The sequence below is a fragment of the Mytilus galloprovincialis genome, chromosome 4 (genome assembly GCF_965363235.1).
Source record: "Mytilus galloprovincialis chromosome 4, xbMytGall1.hap1.1, whole genome shotgun sequence".
NCBI lineage: Eukaryota > Metazoa > Mollusca > Bivalvia > Mytilida > Mytilidae > Mytilus > Mytilus galloprovincialis.
This window is the reverse complement of record NC_134841.1, coordinates 62831821-62848792: the sequence shown is the minus strand read 5'-3', so window position 1 is coordinate 62848792 and position 16972 is coordinate 62831821. Positions and strand designations below refer to the sequence as shown.

The window sequence follows — 16972 nt, the reverse complement described above, 5'->3', positions numbered from 1 at the left end:
ATATATAATATAGCTGTGTGTTAGATAGGTGCATTAAAAATATTTTTTAGGTCTGAATGTCACTCACCTAATATACAGTACATGTCAGATTTCAGTTTTTATTTATTTTTTAGAATTTTGTGCTTTAATTCATAAACAAAAACATTCCAAAATAGCCTCAGTTCTTGACTTTTTTTTTTATAAGTCCAGGCTGTTTCTTGCCATGAGAAATCTTATTTGGAGATGTTAATGTAAAAATTATATTTTTGGAGTAGGACCTTGGCCTATAACTATTCAATTGTGACTAAAGTATGTGAAAAAATTACCTGTTTAAGCCAAAATTTTAATTTCAAGATATTACAATGTATGTCGTCATAGAAAAATGACGACTAACAAGCCTGTACTGAACGTCTAGATTATATAATCTTATCCATTTACAATCAAAAGTAAATTCAGTGCCATTATATTTCCTAAGTAACTAAACTTAAATTTGTAAAACAGAATCTTGTATTTGACCGAGTCAGTATGAAATCACTAGCTACCATGCTGGAAGGAGGTCTTAAAGTACACAATTAGTGGATTATATTGAATTATTTCGTATATATTGAATATGTATGTTTGTTCGTTTTTTTAGCATTTCAGTGTTCCGTTACTTTCAACTTGTAGTTGATGTGTTTCCATTGGGTTTTGGTTTGTGACCCGGATTTGTTTTCGCTTAATCGATGTATTGCTATTGAACAGTGGTATGCTACTGTTGACTTCTATAGAGAAGACCGAAATCGATAAGGTTATTAAAAAACTAAGTGAATAAGATTCATCCCCATGTAGAAAAAATAAGAAGAAGATGCACTTGTCGAATTTAAAAATTGAGCTTAATAACTTATGTGAAGTTATACGTTAGAAAATTAATAAGATAAAAAAAGTATATTATTAACATTTTGCAAATACAAATTGTATCTCCAATTGAAAAAAAAAACAATAGGCGGTACAAATAAACTCATCATAGATACCAGGATTGAAATTTTATATTTGCGACAGACGCGCGTTTCGTCTACAAAAGACTCATCAGTGACGCTAAAAAAAAGTTAAAAAGGCTAAATAAAGTACGAAGTTGAAGAGTTTTGAGGACAAATATTCCTGACGTTTTGCCAAATACAGCTAAGGTAATATATTTCTGAGCTAGAATATATATCTATGTAGTTTTGCCTCTGTGGTTGAGGAGTTTTTATGAACTTAATGAAAACATCTAAAGAAATGATGTGACATATACTTCAATTAACATCTTGTTTAATTGAAATTTTGATGGCAATTTTTATTTAATCCACTACATAATAAATCCAGATGATGACTGTTAACTCCGTTTTCTCCAAAGCTGCTAAACCATCCATTAAAAGCACTTTCCGTACGCACACTTTTTAGAACAACAAGCCAAGTCAGATCCGCAACTCACTCCTACTGCACTACAGTAACCGGCTCGTCTCATACGGCTACAACATAGAGATAATACTTTTAAAAGAAAAAAATCACATTGAATGTTTATTGTGTCAAAGGGATCTGTCGATTACTGATAATTTTCTTGGTGATTTTTTCTCGAAAACATGATAAGAAAATAATACAGATTTTGTGTTTGAAACATCACCAAAAAATCTAAAAGAAATTTTGATATTAAAGGGTTTTTATCATGTACATACAGTTTATATCTAACCATTTCACATATTTCCATCCCAACTAAATAGATGTTTACGTGTTGCAAGAAAGCCGAATTTGAATTAACATTGCTCGTATTAGGCATTTCAGTAATTATCCCGCTTGGACAAAAACTTTATCAATACTTGTAAAGTTGTTTTACATTCTATATGTGCATTATCATAATCAATTTGGTTGTAAACATATAAATTGTTTTGCCTGCATTTTTGCTGATGAGCAAGATGTCAATATTATTATATATTAGATAGGACATCAGACTTAGGTGTTTCCAAATTCAATTCTGCAGAGTACTGTTAAAAAATTTACATGTAGTTTCATAAAAAAAAAAAGTATACTATTTTTTTTATATTCTGTTGGGTATAATATTGGAACAAGGTCATGCAATACAATAAAAAAATCTAATCTATTCTGATAGAGCGCCAATATATAGACAATACATGTTTATTGTCTTTGAATATCAGCTGTATTTGTACGAGGCTAAGAAACAGGTGTAATGCGAGCTTTAACAAGCTATTACTTTTGTTTCGAGCCGAGTTCAAATACAGCTGATATTTAAAGACACTAAACAGTTATTGTATTTATCCTGCAATTAATTATGTATATTGTTTGTGCTTTGAAAGACACAAAGACTCACCTGTTTGCATTTATGTTCGATTTAAAATCCCTTGAGGCCCGCGTATTAACAATAAAATCACAAATTCAGCTGGAGACAGAAAATAAAACAAATAACAAAACATTGTCCAAGTTAAAAAAAAGAAGTGGACGAGTTGTCCTACACTTCATAATAATATCGACTGAACATGACATTCACTTAACATGCATGCCGAAATTGACATGGTTGATTTTGTTACACATGTACACATTCAAGTTTTGAAATAAATGATTTTCGTCGTAGAAAATACTGCTGTTCATGTCTGTTATCAGAAAATTACTTTAATTCTTATTGCTCAAAAGAAATGTTGAAAACAAACAGAACGTATAAAAGTAATCGTTAATTCGCATAATGTCCAACAATACGTCATTTGAATGCGACTGCAATATACATTTTGAGGTAACGCAGGTTCATACAACACTCGTCAACAGCAATACAAAAACGTAGTCCAACAGTGAGCGGAGCTTTAAAGCGATATCTGTATAGTATACAGTTACAGAATAGCGATATCTGTAGAGCTGTATCTGTATAGTAAGACACCCAATTGCAGGATAAAACTCTTTATCTACCTAGGTCTTAAACATCATTAGGCTGTTTACAGTTGTATATTCGTGTTTGAGCGTTCCTGATGAAAGCAAATCCTAATAGCGCTCTAGATGCACGATATTGAGAAAGTGTAATTTTCATTTTATATAATAAGTATAATAAAATCTATAATTATAATACAATAGGAAATATACTACTCCCTTAAGTCTATCAGTTAATTAAGTGTTTGTTATAATCTATTTATATTCATTATTAGATATATACCTTAGAAGACGTTTTCCAAATGTTTCTTCTTTGGCTGTGCTAGCTTAACGTAAGATAAATATCAAATTACATATCGAAATCAACGTTAATGCGGCTAATTACAAAGACTTGCATAATTATGTTAATATTTGAACTAAAACCCATATAAAGACTTGTATGACGTAAGCGTGAGCCGAGCCGTTCATTACATTTTGAATATATAAATGAAATAAAGCATTAATATTTATGCGTCACAGCTTAATGATAATGATGTTCCAGTGTACTTAAAGGCAGTCAGAGACTACAATGTCCTTAATTTTTCTACGTTGTTGTTCGTATACTGTTATTCGTCTTTTGATCGTTTTTGTTTTTCACAAGGATGTTGTCAGCTTATTTTTTAACAACATGTGAATTTCAGTATCCGTTTGACATATTCCACCTCTCTTTCTTGATACAAGACCTGAAGAGAAATTGATCGATAAGATACTGAGACTTATCAAATGGATAAGGAGTACAATTTATATAAATTTATTGTGGTTTTTTTTTCGCTCAGTGTAGACTTCCTTCACCGTTAGACTTTATGTTGTGTTTAATAATACTTACTTCCCGCAAAAGCCAACAACAGACATAGAACAATACAAACAGAAACCTTCATAATGCTTGTTTACTGAAATGCTTTCTTAAATAAAGAAAATGAATAAAATTATAGTCCTGCGACCATATCGTCTCTTACAAAAACTCTTTTGAGTCATTTACATATTTGATATTGTATAAACATTTTACAATTTGTATGACGATGATTACCAATTTAGTACACAAATTTTTACTCATGCAAAAGTTGTACAATGACAATGCGAACATTGAAATAAAGATATTTAAAAATTTCATGCACACGAATAACTTTTTCTAAAATTTTCACTAAGTGAGAATTAAAATGGCGGGTGATGCATCCATAATAGGATACACTTACCTGTCGACGCACCCGATCGTGCACATTTTGGTGTTCTCGTGATTACCCAAATTGTCGCATTTTACCTCGATTTATTTCTTCCTATTCGATTTTGAACATGATTAAATAAAACAAATGAATGAATGAATAAATCAAATTGTCTGAGTTTGACAATATAAATAATATAAGAAGTTTGAGAGAACTAAGGGTAAAAATTCCGAAAGCCTAATGTAATCTATTCATGGGGTATAACATAATTCCATGCACACAAAGTCATCCCCCTTTTTTTTTAGCTTTTGCATTGTTCCATGCGGTCGAATTTTCATTCATCATTTTTTTAAATGTCCAAATGCAAGTAATAAACATAAATATTTGATACTACACATCCATGCAGTATCTTTTGAATTATTGAACGTCAATGCTTTTCGACTTTGTTCATTATTTGGCCCTTTAAATGTTGTTAGATCGAGCGTCACTAATGAGTCTTTAGCAGAAAAAAACACGCTTTTGGCTTCCAAAATTATAAGCCAAAAAAAGATTTTTTTTAAAAGAAATTAGAAGAGGACAACGAATATTAGTATCAAAGAGCTCAAGACCTCTTGCCTTATCTTGACCATCTAAGTTGAGCATGCTAAAGATCCACTAAACAATAAAGATGAAAGTTACTAAAGTTATGAAATCATCAAAAATAGACAAACTTACAGTTCACTTTGTCAAGAATCAGAAGGAGCAGTCACATATCTTTTGACAAACAAACTTGCTTTTATAGTAGAACGTCAGGTAAAAAAACGTACTTACAATAAGGCAGTAGTTCATTGCGATAGCACGTGTTTACACGAACCCATGTTATAACAGATGTTACAAATACTAAATTAATAATTATGGTAATTTTGTATTTAGCATGCACCAAATGCATCTCAGATAATTTGTTAACATCAACAAGTAATGATATATATATTAAGGAATCTAAAACGAAATCGTCATAACACTGCTTTGTTCCAAAACATTTAGATTTTCTTAATGCTTTGACACTAAAAGTGTGTCATGTACCTCATCTATCTTCTGATAAAAGACTCATAAATTGTAATGGCATTCTTGCAGTTCAAATTTAGTAGGCAAATTAGCAGCGTTTTATTATAAACAATTTGAAGGTTGAATAAATGCGAAGCTGAAAAGTATCGAAAACCGAAGTTCTAGAACCGTTATGTCAAATATAAATTTATTCCGATATGCATGGGGAGCAAAACCGTACGGGACTCCATGAGTAGTCTAGTTGTCCCTAGAAAAACCTTGGATAAAAAGCTGTTTTTATCCAAAAAAATCACTATTTCATAATCAGTGAATTACTTGAAATGGTCATATAAACTTGCTGTCAACACGAGTGCTTACTCCTGGTATGGTGATACACCGAGACCATACATACAAACAGGAGACAAACATGAGGTAGATATCTGGCAGCTCCGGAAAGGTTAGCTATATCTTCAAAAGTGACACCTGTCGTGTTGCTAATGATATTCACAAATCAGTGGTAAGTTTAATTTCTTGTCAGCATATAAAGGCAACAGTAGTATACCGCTGTTCAAAATTCATAAATCGATAGAGAAAAAAAACAAATTCGGTTTACAAACTAAAACTGAGGGAAACGTATCAAATATAAGAGAACTACGACACATCAGAGACACAACACCGAAATGTAACAAACACAGAAAACGAACTATAATGTAACAATGACCATTTTCCTGACTTGGTTCAGGGCATTTTATGAAAAAATGGTGGGTTGAACCTGGTTTTGTGGCATGCCAAACCTCCGGCTTTAATGGCAGTGTTAATCATAACATTAAAATGATAACATAACACGACAGGGTTACAATAAATAAACAGATAAATGGGAGAAAATATAGGACAGAGGAACAAAAGAATAATAGCCATCAAAAGGTAACAGGTTAAAAAATATTTTTATACGCCAGACGCGCGCTACGTCCACACAAAACTATGCTCAGATGTAAAAAGTTTGAAAGCAATAAAAAGCTACAAAGTTGAAGATTGCCGAGGACCAAAAGTTCCAAAAAGTTATGAGGCCAGTGTTATCCGCCTGGGACAAAAACATCATTATTATCAAGAATAATACATAGTCTTGCAAATAGTAAATTTTATAAAATGACTATATAATAGATATACATGATTAAACTGAAGTGGTGACTAGCTATAGAATAAAAACGAATACATTACAAAAACACAGCCCTGTTAGCCATAGTCAATGCAACGCCCAAGTGACGTCACATTTAAATTTCTAAAACGTGTTCCGAAAATTAAGAAAGAATTTTGATGAAATTTAAGATTATATTTGTATGACTTATCTAACTTATATTAATAACAGTGAAAATTATAATACTAATTAATATCTAATTGTAGTACTAATTAGATGATTAATTGTATTATCTAGCTGTGTGTGTGTTGCTTCTGATCAAACTGCAAACCAAAAATCGTCGAAAACATGACAATGGAAAAATATCAGTTGTCAGCTGTGAAAATTCCAAATCACACAACAAAGACACGAAGGTATTCATAATTCGCTCGAAGGATGACATAATTTTTACCATTGAAAACACTCGATCATATAGCGTCTATATATAACAAAGGTAGCAACTTTCACGAGTTAGTTGGCCGTAATAAAAAATAACCGTTTCACAGATGATATCGGATATGTTCCTTATGTCGTAACTACAATCCACTTCCTTTTTCACTACGACTGTGAAATACCGAATTATACTTTTTACCGGGTTTGTAATAACATGAGCAACACAACCGGTGCCACATGTAGAGTAGGATCCGCTTTCCCTTCCGAAGCACCTGCTATCACCCCCAGTTTTTGATGGTTTTCGTGTTGCTTAGTCTTTAGTTTTTTATTTGGTGTCTTTTGTACTATTATTTGTCTGTTTGTCTTTCTATTTTTAACCACGGCGTTGTCAGTTTATTTTCGATCTATGAGTTTGACTATCCCTGTGGTATCTTTCGTCCCTCTTTCTATCAAGGAAATCACAAAGTTATGAAAATTATACTCAATTTGCAAATTAATGACAGTGTTGCAAGTTATACTTATTGTCTAGGCATAACGAGTGATATTTCTCGCATTTTTGATGAAAATGCTATAAGAAAGAACTACAAGAGAACAATCAAAACAAGGTCTCTTCAATTTATGTCACAACCCATTCCAAAATAGATGCGTTGATCTTTACATTCCCAAAACTAGAATCATTAATGCCACAGACATTGCGAGGTTTTGGTTTGCTCTTTTAGAATTAATTTGTCTTTTTGTCACAAAAGGAAATAAGCCATTGCAAATTAAATATACATTATATGGTGGTGTTAACGAATCTATTAGAACAATCTCGCTCACAGACAAAAATAAGTCCGATAATATGCCTGAGATTATCAAGTTTACGCATTACAAACTTTCTTAACATTTGAATTTGTGTCAACGTTTGTAAATGATTTCGCCTGTAAATTCGAGTTTTACAATAATTCTATATTCCCCCCCCCCCCCAAGTTTGCTGTCTATTTGTTAGAAAATTGTGTTTACTTTACTGATACTTGTAAGATTCCTTGTTTAAATTTGATCTTTTAACATAGTTTAGTGGGTTTTATTCTCGGAAGTCATTGTATTTCATTACAACAAACACTGACTTTGTCAAGAGTGTTCGCAATGAAAAAAAGCTAAAAAAATAAATAATGTATCAAATATGCAACCAGTCCATTTCGGAGTGGGACGTTAAGAACAACTGTTTGAAAAAATAGATAATAAAACAAAACCTCTCAAGGATATCCAAAACGCTAAAGTTCTTTATAACTTGGCAAAATCAAAAGCTCAAAAACATCAAACAAATTTAAAACAACCATCATACTACTATCTTGGTACGTGCATTTTTCATGTAGAAACTGGTTGATTAAACCCGATTTCATAGCTAGCCAAACCTGTAACTTGTGTGACAGTCGAATAGATTTCCATTATATTGATAACAATGTGTGAGCAAAACAAATAGACATCATAGGTAAAATGTCATGGTCCTTTTTGCAAAGCCAAATATTTCCAGTGCGATACTTCTTTTAGTTAATGAGCAGTTCATTACTAAATACATACCATTTCACAAATAATTTGTTGGAAAGTATTCTAGAAAACCACAGACATAATAATTGAATGGCGTTCATTTTAATGCTCATAAAGAATACCAGGGTTTGTGATTCTAATGATGACTTCCATATGTAATATAGGGTAGCTGCAGACAAGTTAGATATAAAGCTGAAGGTTCTTAAATATGAATAGAATGCATGATGATTTGTAAACTGATATTTAATTTAGCGGTGATATATATATATATCATTTATAGTTGTTACACTTTACCTCCTTTCCAAATTGTTGTTAAAACGTATGTATAAATGGTTACCACAACTGGAGAAGGAAAACTGTTCAATTCTCCTTTTTTACTTGTATCGTATAACGTATTTTATTGACTGTTTTTTTTGGGGGGGGGGGGGGGGTTTATTTGTCGTTTTGTGTTTGCAACTGTTTTGTAACATATTCTTCGAATTGTTTTTATAGTCCATTTTGGTGCCTTTGAACTTCTTGCTTAGTAAAATTGTCGTTGTACAGCTCTTCATTCACTTTGTTCTTGTGTTATGTATGGTGGTAATGAAAATATAAGTGTTGCTTTCGATTTTGCTTTCTTTTGTTTTTTAATAAAATTCTAAGGTTTTCTAAATCTTTATAAAAAATATGGTTTTTTTTTGTTTGCTTGTGCGACTGTATTGTATTTTCTTTTTCTTTTGGTTGTTTTTATATTAGACGTAATTTGTGCTTTATTTCGGTCCTCAATGCTCTTCAACTTTATATCTATTTGGTTATCTAACTATTTTGATATGAGGCTCACTGAGTCGATGACATTGCTGGTGGACGTTTCGTCCCCGATGGTATCACAAGACTAGTAGTCCGCACATCGTTGTTGACATGAATATCAATTATATGGTCATTTTTATAAATTTACTGTTTGAAATTTTCGAAATAATAAGGATGTTCTTCTCCTAGGCATAGATTACCTAAACCGTATTTAGCACAATTATTTTTGAATTTTGGGTCTTCAATGCTCTTTAACTTTATATCGGTTTGATTAACTATTTTGATATGAGGTCCAATGATGAGCCTTGTGGAGACGAAACGCGTGTCTGGCGTATCAAATTATAAGCCTGGTACTTTCATAACTATTTGCGGATTTTATTTGATTTTGTTTTTTTACCATTTCTTACTATTTTCAACATCAACAAAAACTCATAAAAGCTACCAGGCTTATCATTTGGTATGCCCGATGCACGTTTTGTTTAAAAAAAAACTCAGCGACACTCGTATGAAAGAATTTAAAGCCCAAATAAAGAATAAACATATTTTTCCTAATACAGATGAAGAAATATATTCATTGGGTAAAAATCCATATTTTTTTTGTCAAATAATTTCAAAATCTTGTAAACAGTAAAAGTGTTATATGTATTACCACATCAATATTAATGCATGTCAACATAGAAGTGATGACTACTGGACAATAAATTACATAATTATACGAGTGACTATCTGTCCTTATAAACTTCATTTTTTTTATGATATATATAAATTGTTTATGGTGTGGTTAACCACATAAGCATGTTATTAATATGCAATGGAAGAACAAGTTTAACCTGAAAATAATAAAATAACAAAATCTGACTTCACTTTTCAGTGCAGTTGGTTAAAACTTTGTTTCTTAAAAGACACAGTTGATTATCATTGGTAAAGTTTGATTTTGTTCGGGAACTTTATTACTTTCAATTATTTACTAGGTAGATAAAAGTTTTTTGCAACAATATCGTTGAAATATTTAAACATAATTACTTTTTAACACTGCAATTAATTTCAAAATTTAATTCCGATGTTTAAAAATTCAATCGTTCTGATAAGAAGCATCAAATTTACTAAAATTGTCCCTTAACACCATGTAGAACGCCACATGCGGGTGTCGGATATGCTTGACACTGGATGGCGGTTTTGAAGCGGGGAAAACGATCACGACAAGTTCAAGTATCAAAATTACTTTTTGAGAATTGTTAGTACCAAGTAATATATTGCACGGAAGGAACCGAACCATAATCTGTTTCCTGCAAGCAGAAGTAGACGCTTTCAGCGGCCTGTTTTCTTAAACACCTCTCCCTAGTTTTCCGTGTTACAGATTTCGAGCCTTCCTATGCAAGTTTTAGGATAAAATACTACCTCTGACGACAATTTCCTGTATGATTTATATAGAAATGAATTCCTATTAAAACCTCAAAACAATTCAAAGATTTTCTACATTGATTGTGTCTGCGTGGGGTTGACGGATAGTCTACTTACGTTCCGCAGTAAATAAAAGTTCTGTTTCGACTAAATGGTTTTAATGCCCCAATTGAGATATGATATGCAACATGACTTCAATTTAAGGGTTCAAACTTCATTTGTCCATTTGTCTAGATCAACAAAAGCAACTTTCAAAATTTTTATAAACTAAACGGGTTATTTTTAATAGATGATTGGAGAAAAAACTTTCGAAAAAATTTCGACTGTTCTAATATATTTGAAACTAACCTATCATTCAGATAACAAAAGGTTAGAATAAAACTCGTTTGTTTCCTTGTTACTTCATATTCTCATAAACCACTTGACCAATCAATGCTTTTATAATTGTATGTTGCTATTGAAACCAGAGTTTCAAGTGTTGAAGTTGAAATAATCTCTTCTGGCATTTTACGGACGGCATCACCAGTTGGTTTATCATTATGGAATATCTGTATTCACACGACGGTTGCAAACTTGTGAAGTGCATGATCTGATTCTCCTTCAGCAGTAACTGAGATCACATACTCCCTTAGGTTTTAGTGGGGTTCATGTGGTTCAGTCTTTATTTTTCTATGTTGTCTTTTGGTTAACTTTTGTTTGTGTTTTTTTTTTTTTTTTTTTCTTATCCATGGCGTAGTCAGTATTTTCGACTTACGAGTTTCAATATCTTGAACCTTTCTCGTCTCCAACACTAATGAAAAGTTGAAGGTCAATTTTGATATTGAGGAATTTTGTCGTCCAGGAATTTTAAAAAGTTTCAGAGAAATGTTTAAATGGCGCTTTACAAACAAAAATATATGTCGCAGTTTACGTGAAAATTTCTTTTAAATTGTTACACCATTGCTCTTGAAAATTTTATATTCTGTAACTGATAACAAAATGAGGGGAATGGACGAAATTTTTTTTGTTCCATTCAGAATTTATGGCCATTGATGGACTCGATTTGACAGTTTGTTCCTTGTTAACTGTAATATTGCAATTGGAAGAGACCATCAAGTTTCAAATTAGGACAGCTAGTGGTTTTATTTTAACAGATCTAGAGAAAGGAATAATTTAGGAAAGTGTTGATATCTTGCATAAAAAAAAAACTGTCTCTCTATGTGATCGTTTCTCTTTCGGAATGATTTGATATTGTTTGCACCTGATTAGATTTACCAGTGCTGTATTGTGTTGTGAAATTTGCTTAATGTAAGTAATAAGTAACAAAATTCTATTAATAAAATAATTTTAATAACTTCATTAATGAAATTTTTTTTCTCTCAAAAAATCAATATTGAGATCAAAGACAGATACTTGTTATTTGCAACTGAAGTAAAAAAAAAAAAAGGAAAGAGAAAGTACAAATCTATGAAAAATGTTAATGCAACATAAAACAGGTTTATATATGGAGAGAGAAAAATGAACTGAATAATGTATTGAGATAAAACTAACATATAACTAAAATTAATAAAATTTAAAATAACAAAATTCTAAAATGTCTACATCATTTCTTTGCACATGTCAAAGATCTGAAGAAATCCTGAAATATTTTGCCAATTGTGTTCTTTTCTTCGTTATTTAGATTTCCTTTTCTATCATCTTTAAAATCAACATCACTCTTCTTCATGGCAATGTCCATGTGGTCTATAACTACCGGCATGTGTATCACGTGAGTGTGGTTTTTCTCTTTTGATCCTTCTTTCTTCTTCATTTCTGAATAAGATTGATATAGATTTAAAAAAAGACATACATCTAAGGGAGTGTGTAAAATTTTCATACCTATACAGTAATTAAAACAGATATTTTATTCTCGAATTAGTACTATATTGATAGAACTTGATAAGACCAGATAGAAAAATATATCTAAAATAAAGTTTTCATTTCGTTCTTTTCAATTCTTGCTCGTTCCTTTTGTTTCTTTTTCAGTTTCTTTTTGTTTTCCGAATAACCATATCAGAAAACAATCGAAGTATGATAATTAGTAGGTTGCAGAAAATACCTTTCTCTAATTTCTTTCTATCTTTCATTTCGTTCTTTTCAATTCTTGCTCGTTCCTTTTGTTCCCTTTTCAGTTTCTTTTTGTTTTCCTTCTCTTCTTTTTCCAGCTGTCTCTTGCTTTCCTTTTTGTATTTTTTCATCCTCCTATTGGCTATCTTTAAGTATTTCTTAAAGACCATTTCTTCTTCCTTTACCATTTTCTTCTCCAATTTGGTTTCCTTTTTCGTCTTAAGAGTTTCTCCTTTTTCAATCTGTTCATTTTGTTTTTGTGATATACTTGGCTGAAATGTTTCCTGAAATGAAAGAATGTTATAGTCACACGTTGTATTGTACAGCGTACCTTTATTCGTCTTAAGGGCATACGATACAGTTACAGGGAAGGTAATGACGTTGCTAACGTAAAATGTTATTTTCGCGACGTCAAACTGTATCATATCGGGAAAAGATGCATTTTTCGACTGATTTTTATCATTCAAACTGATTTAATTTGAAAACTAGTTCATGGACCCCTATTTTTTAAAACAGCAATTTGTTTCATTTTGCAAGGAGATTATGTGACCCAAATTTTATAAAACTGTAAATAGCGCAATTTTTTCAATTTTGATAAACATGCAGCAAAAAATGACGTTTTTTCCTCTATCCATGAACATTTGATAAATATAGAGTTATTTCGGAATAAAAATTGCATAATTTTTAATGATACTTATAAAATACAGAAATTTCCGATTATTTAACAAAAACCATTTTGTGTTTATCTTTTAAAACAAAAAAGTTATGTCTTTCTTTCGAAAAAGAAAATACGGACACAAATCTGAATTTTGAGCAAATATACAAAATTTCAAACTCATTTTACTCAAAAAGTAGCTCATGAAGGTATATTTTTTATTACATATTTGATTTAAGGAGGTAAAAAATAGCCTATATGCAAATTTTCATCAACTTGTAAATACAGGTTCAAAACTGTATCGTATGCCCTTAAGGGCATACGATACGATACAGTTACAGGGGAGGTAATGACGTTGCTAACGTAAAATGTTATTTTCGCGACGTCAAACTGTGACATATCGGGAAAAGATGCATTTTTCGACTGATTTTTATCATTCAAACTGATTTAATTTGAAAACGAGTTCATGGACCCCTATTTTTCAAAACAGCAATTTGTTTCATTTTACAGGGAGATTATGTGACCCAAATTTTATAAAACTGTAAATAGAGGATTTTTTTTAATTTTGATAAACATATAAAAAAATATAATGATAAAAAATGACGTATTTTCCTCAATTCATGAACATTTGATAAATATGAGTTATTTCTGAACAAAAAATGCATAATTTTTTAGAATACTTATAAAATACAGAAATTACCGATTATTTAACAAAAAACAAGTTGTGTTTATCTTTTATAACAAAAAAGTTATGTCTTTCTTTCGAAAAAGAAATTACGGCTACAAATCTGAATTTTGAGCAAATATACAAAATTTCGACCTCATTTTACTCAAAAAGTAGCACATGAAGGTATATTTTTTATTACATATTTGATTTAATCAGGTAAAAAATAGCCTATATGCAAATTTCCACGAACTTGTAAATACAGGATCAAAACTGTATCGTATGCCCTTACGTCTGAATTGTCAAAATCTTATCTATTATGGATTTCATTTACTAGAATGTTCCGAAAGTAAGATTCTATGGGGGAAATAAACCAACGTTTCTAGTGTATTATTCGAACAAATGCGATTTAAAGTTTCGCCGGTGTTGTCACCAACTTAATTTCTGAATATCTCTAACATCTTTATCCTGCTATTTATTTGTCTGTGTCTGTATATGTGTACAATATGAGAGTTATACTAAAAGTGTTTTCTAGAATCCTAGCTCTCGATCAGTGTTAGGTATCCGATAGTTGTGGCCAGACAGATAGTTTTGTTATTTGTTGAACTAGTCTACTCTTAACGGAGGGTAATATACCTAATCCCAGTTCAGCTAGCAACCAAAGATAAAACCTTTACCTACACACCCAATGCATGTTGCTGTAAATTCTTGTTCAGTGTTATTGTTGATAAGAGTGTACTAAGGTTTAGTGTCACGTACCCGGTATTTGAAATTGATGAAATTCCTCGTAATGAAGGGGTTCACTGCAATTATTTTCCCACTCCTTTTTGGAATCACCGAACCTTAAAAATAAAAACTCATTATAAATGTTTATTAAATATTATAGTCTGAAAGGGTAAATTAAAATATATGTTCAGAAAAAGACCCCAAAATACTATTACTACTATAATAATACTGCTACTACAACTACTGCTGAAGCAACAACACAACTGTCATATTTATATATCGATTAAAGCCGATTTCATTGAGTGTGTAGCTAAAGGTCATATCTTTGGTTAGCTTGCTTGCTTACTGAAAAGTAAAAACACAAAAAATACTGAACTCCGAGGAAAATTCAAAAAGGAAAATCAAAAATCAAAAGACAAAATCAAAAGTCCAAACACATCAAACGAATAGATAACAACTGTCATATTCCTGACTTGGTACAGGCATTCTATAATGTAGAAAATGGTGGATTGAACCTGGTTTTATAGCTAGCTAAACCCCTCACTTGTATGACAGTCATATCAAATTCCATTACATTGTCAACGATGCATGAACTGAACCGTGAAGTCATTATAAGGTTAGGTAAACTACCTTCCTTGAGAATAGACTAGTCCTACAAATAACCAATCTATCTGTCTGTAGGACTAGGCTAGCTAGTAAGCAAGCTAGCCAAAGATATTACCTTTACCTACACTGTCAATGAAATCGGCTGTAATACTTTACCTATAGAAAACATACAACACATCGTGAATCCATAAAAAGATACAGGAACCAGTCTAAGGTTATGCTATCAATTTAAAATTGATTATCAGTTTTTCTGACTTAGTTGATTGTGTCACTAATTTCTTTACGATCGACACTTATAGAATGAAATAGTAATACGAAGTACAAATCATAGAAATTAACAGTAAACAGAGTCCGATTTAAGAACTCGATTGAGAAAAATTAGTTTGGCTTCTTGTAGTTATCAATATACCTGGTGTTATAGTGCAAGTACTGTCCTGGTCTACTGATGCTCTTAAATCTATCATCTCGGCTGCCACTGTGTCAATTTCATCTGATTTTGTCCTTGTAATCTCACTGTATGTTTCAGTTATGTCGGTAGAATGTCTCTCGGTTTCTGTCTTTAATTCTTCCTCAAGTATTTCTCTTCTATCCTTTTCTTCCGATTCCTTTATTTCTCTTGCGATGCATTCAAACTCATTAAGAGTAAATTTGAATTCAGCAACACTTTGCTTCGCTGGAGAAAATTCTCTGCTAAAAATCGACATTTCCTTTTCATCAAACTTGTCCCCATATCTGTACCTTCCTTTAAGTACAATAGAAAGTTTCTTTTGTAAAAATTGCGTACATACAACAAACAAACAATTACTGTAAGCGGAATGCGGAAAATACAAAATTAAAACGCAAAATTGTTTGGTTTCAAACATCTATCCACCATTTTCTTTGCTTTTAAAACATTAGCTTGCTAAAGAGAAAGCATCATTGAATTTATAAATTTTCCTCACATGAGCATACAGTTAAATTTACATTTTTTGGTTATTGATATGAAAGACAAGCCGTGTACCAGGGACATACACACACACAAAAAAAATGTGTTAAATGGTCTATAATGTGTATAACATGATTAAACTGAGACGTTAGAGAAAATCTAAAGTTTTCACTACCAACACAGCAAGATGCAGGACTGAATGGCATGCGCAAATAAGTGAATTTCAATTAAATCATTACCTAATTCCTTTGCCAGTTCTGCTTCTCTGGCTTCTGCAACCTGTATAGCTTTCTCTAACTGCTCATAATTTTTAAGTGCCAACTCGAACTGAGCTACTCTTATAATGCCCCTACAAAACCTGACCACAGCCTGCTGATTCGGCTCGTCATCCTTAAACTTTGCTGACATGTCCATATCTGTATAAAAAATAATATAATTATCTTTAGAAATTTTTTAAAATAAATTCGTTGTAGTTAAAAAAAAAAAGAAAGGTCAACACAAAATTAAAAAACCAGCATTGGAAAACAGATTTAAAATTATTATAAATAGGAACCCGGCAGCCAAAAATATCCGGCTATTGTACATATTCAAGGACTGAAACCATGAGAGGAAACTCACCACACTTTCTTCCTTTTACTTCGATTTACCGATGAACTCGAAATAAAAAGATGATAAGAATGCGCTAAAATTTATCCGGCTTTGTTGTATCGGCGACAAGTCGACGATAACGTTACCATCGGATATGTTTATGACGTTTATAAATGTCATCGTCACAGTGGTCAAATGCAGCCATTTCCATTTGTATAAGCTTCAGTCCATTAATTCATTAATTCATTGATTTATTGGTTGTTAACGTACAGTGACAAATGTTTCATGCATGTTTCAAACAATCATTTTAACGTACAGTGTCAAATGTTTCATACATATTTCAGACAATCATGTT

At 31.5% G+C, this 16972-nt stretch overlaps 1 protein-coding gene across 1 annotated transcript; it reads right to left on the bottom strand.

Annotated features, from left to right (window-relative positions):
• Positions 1-11950: 11950 nt before the first annotated feature.
• LOC143071064 (uncharacterized) lies at positions 11951-16702 on the bottom strand. The gene is made up of 6 exons (XM_076245140.1): positions 16648-16702; positions 16269-16445; positions 15514-15846; positions 14532-14614; positions 12446-12737; positions 11951-12159 (listed from the first exon to the last, which is right to left on the bottom strand). The coding sequence occupies exons 2-6, from the start codon at positions 16441-16443 to the stop codon at positions 11951-11953; spliced, it is 1092 nt and encodes a 363-aa protein (XP_076101255.1). The 5' UTR covers positions 16444-16445; positions 16648-16702.
• Positions 16703-16972: the final 270 nt, after the last annotated feature.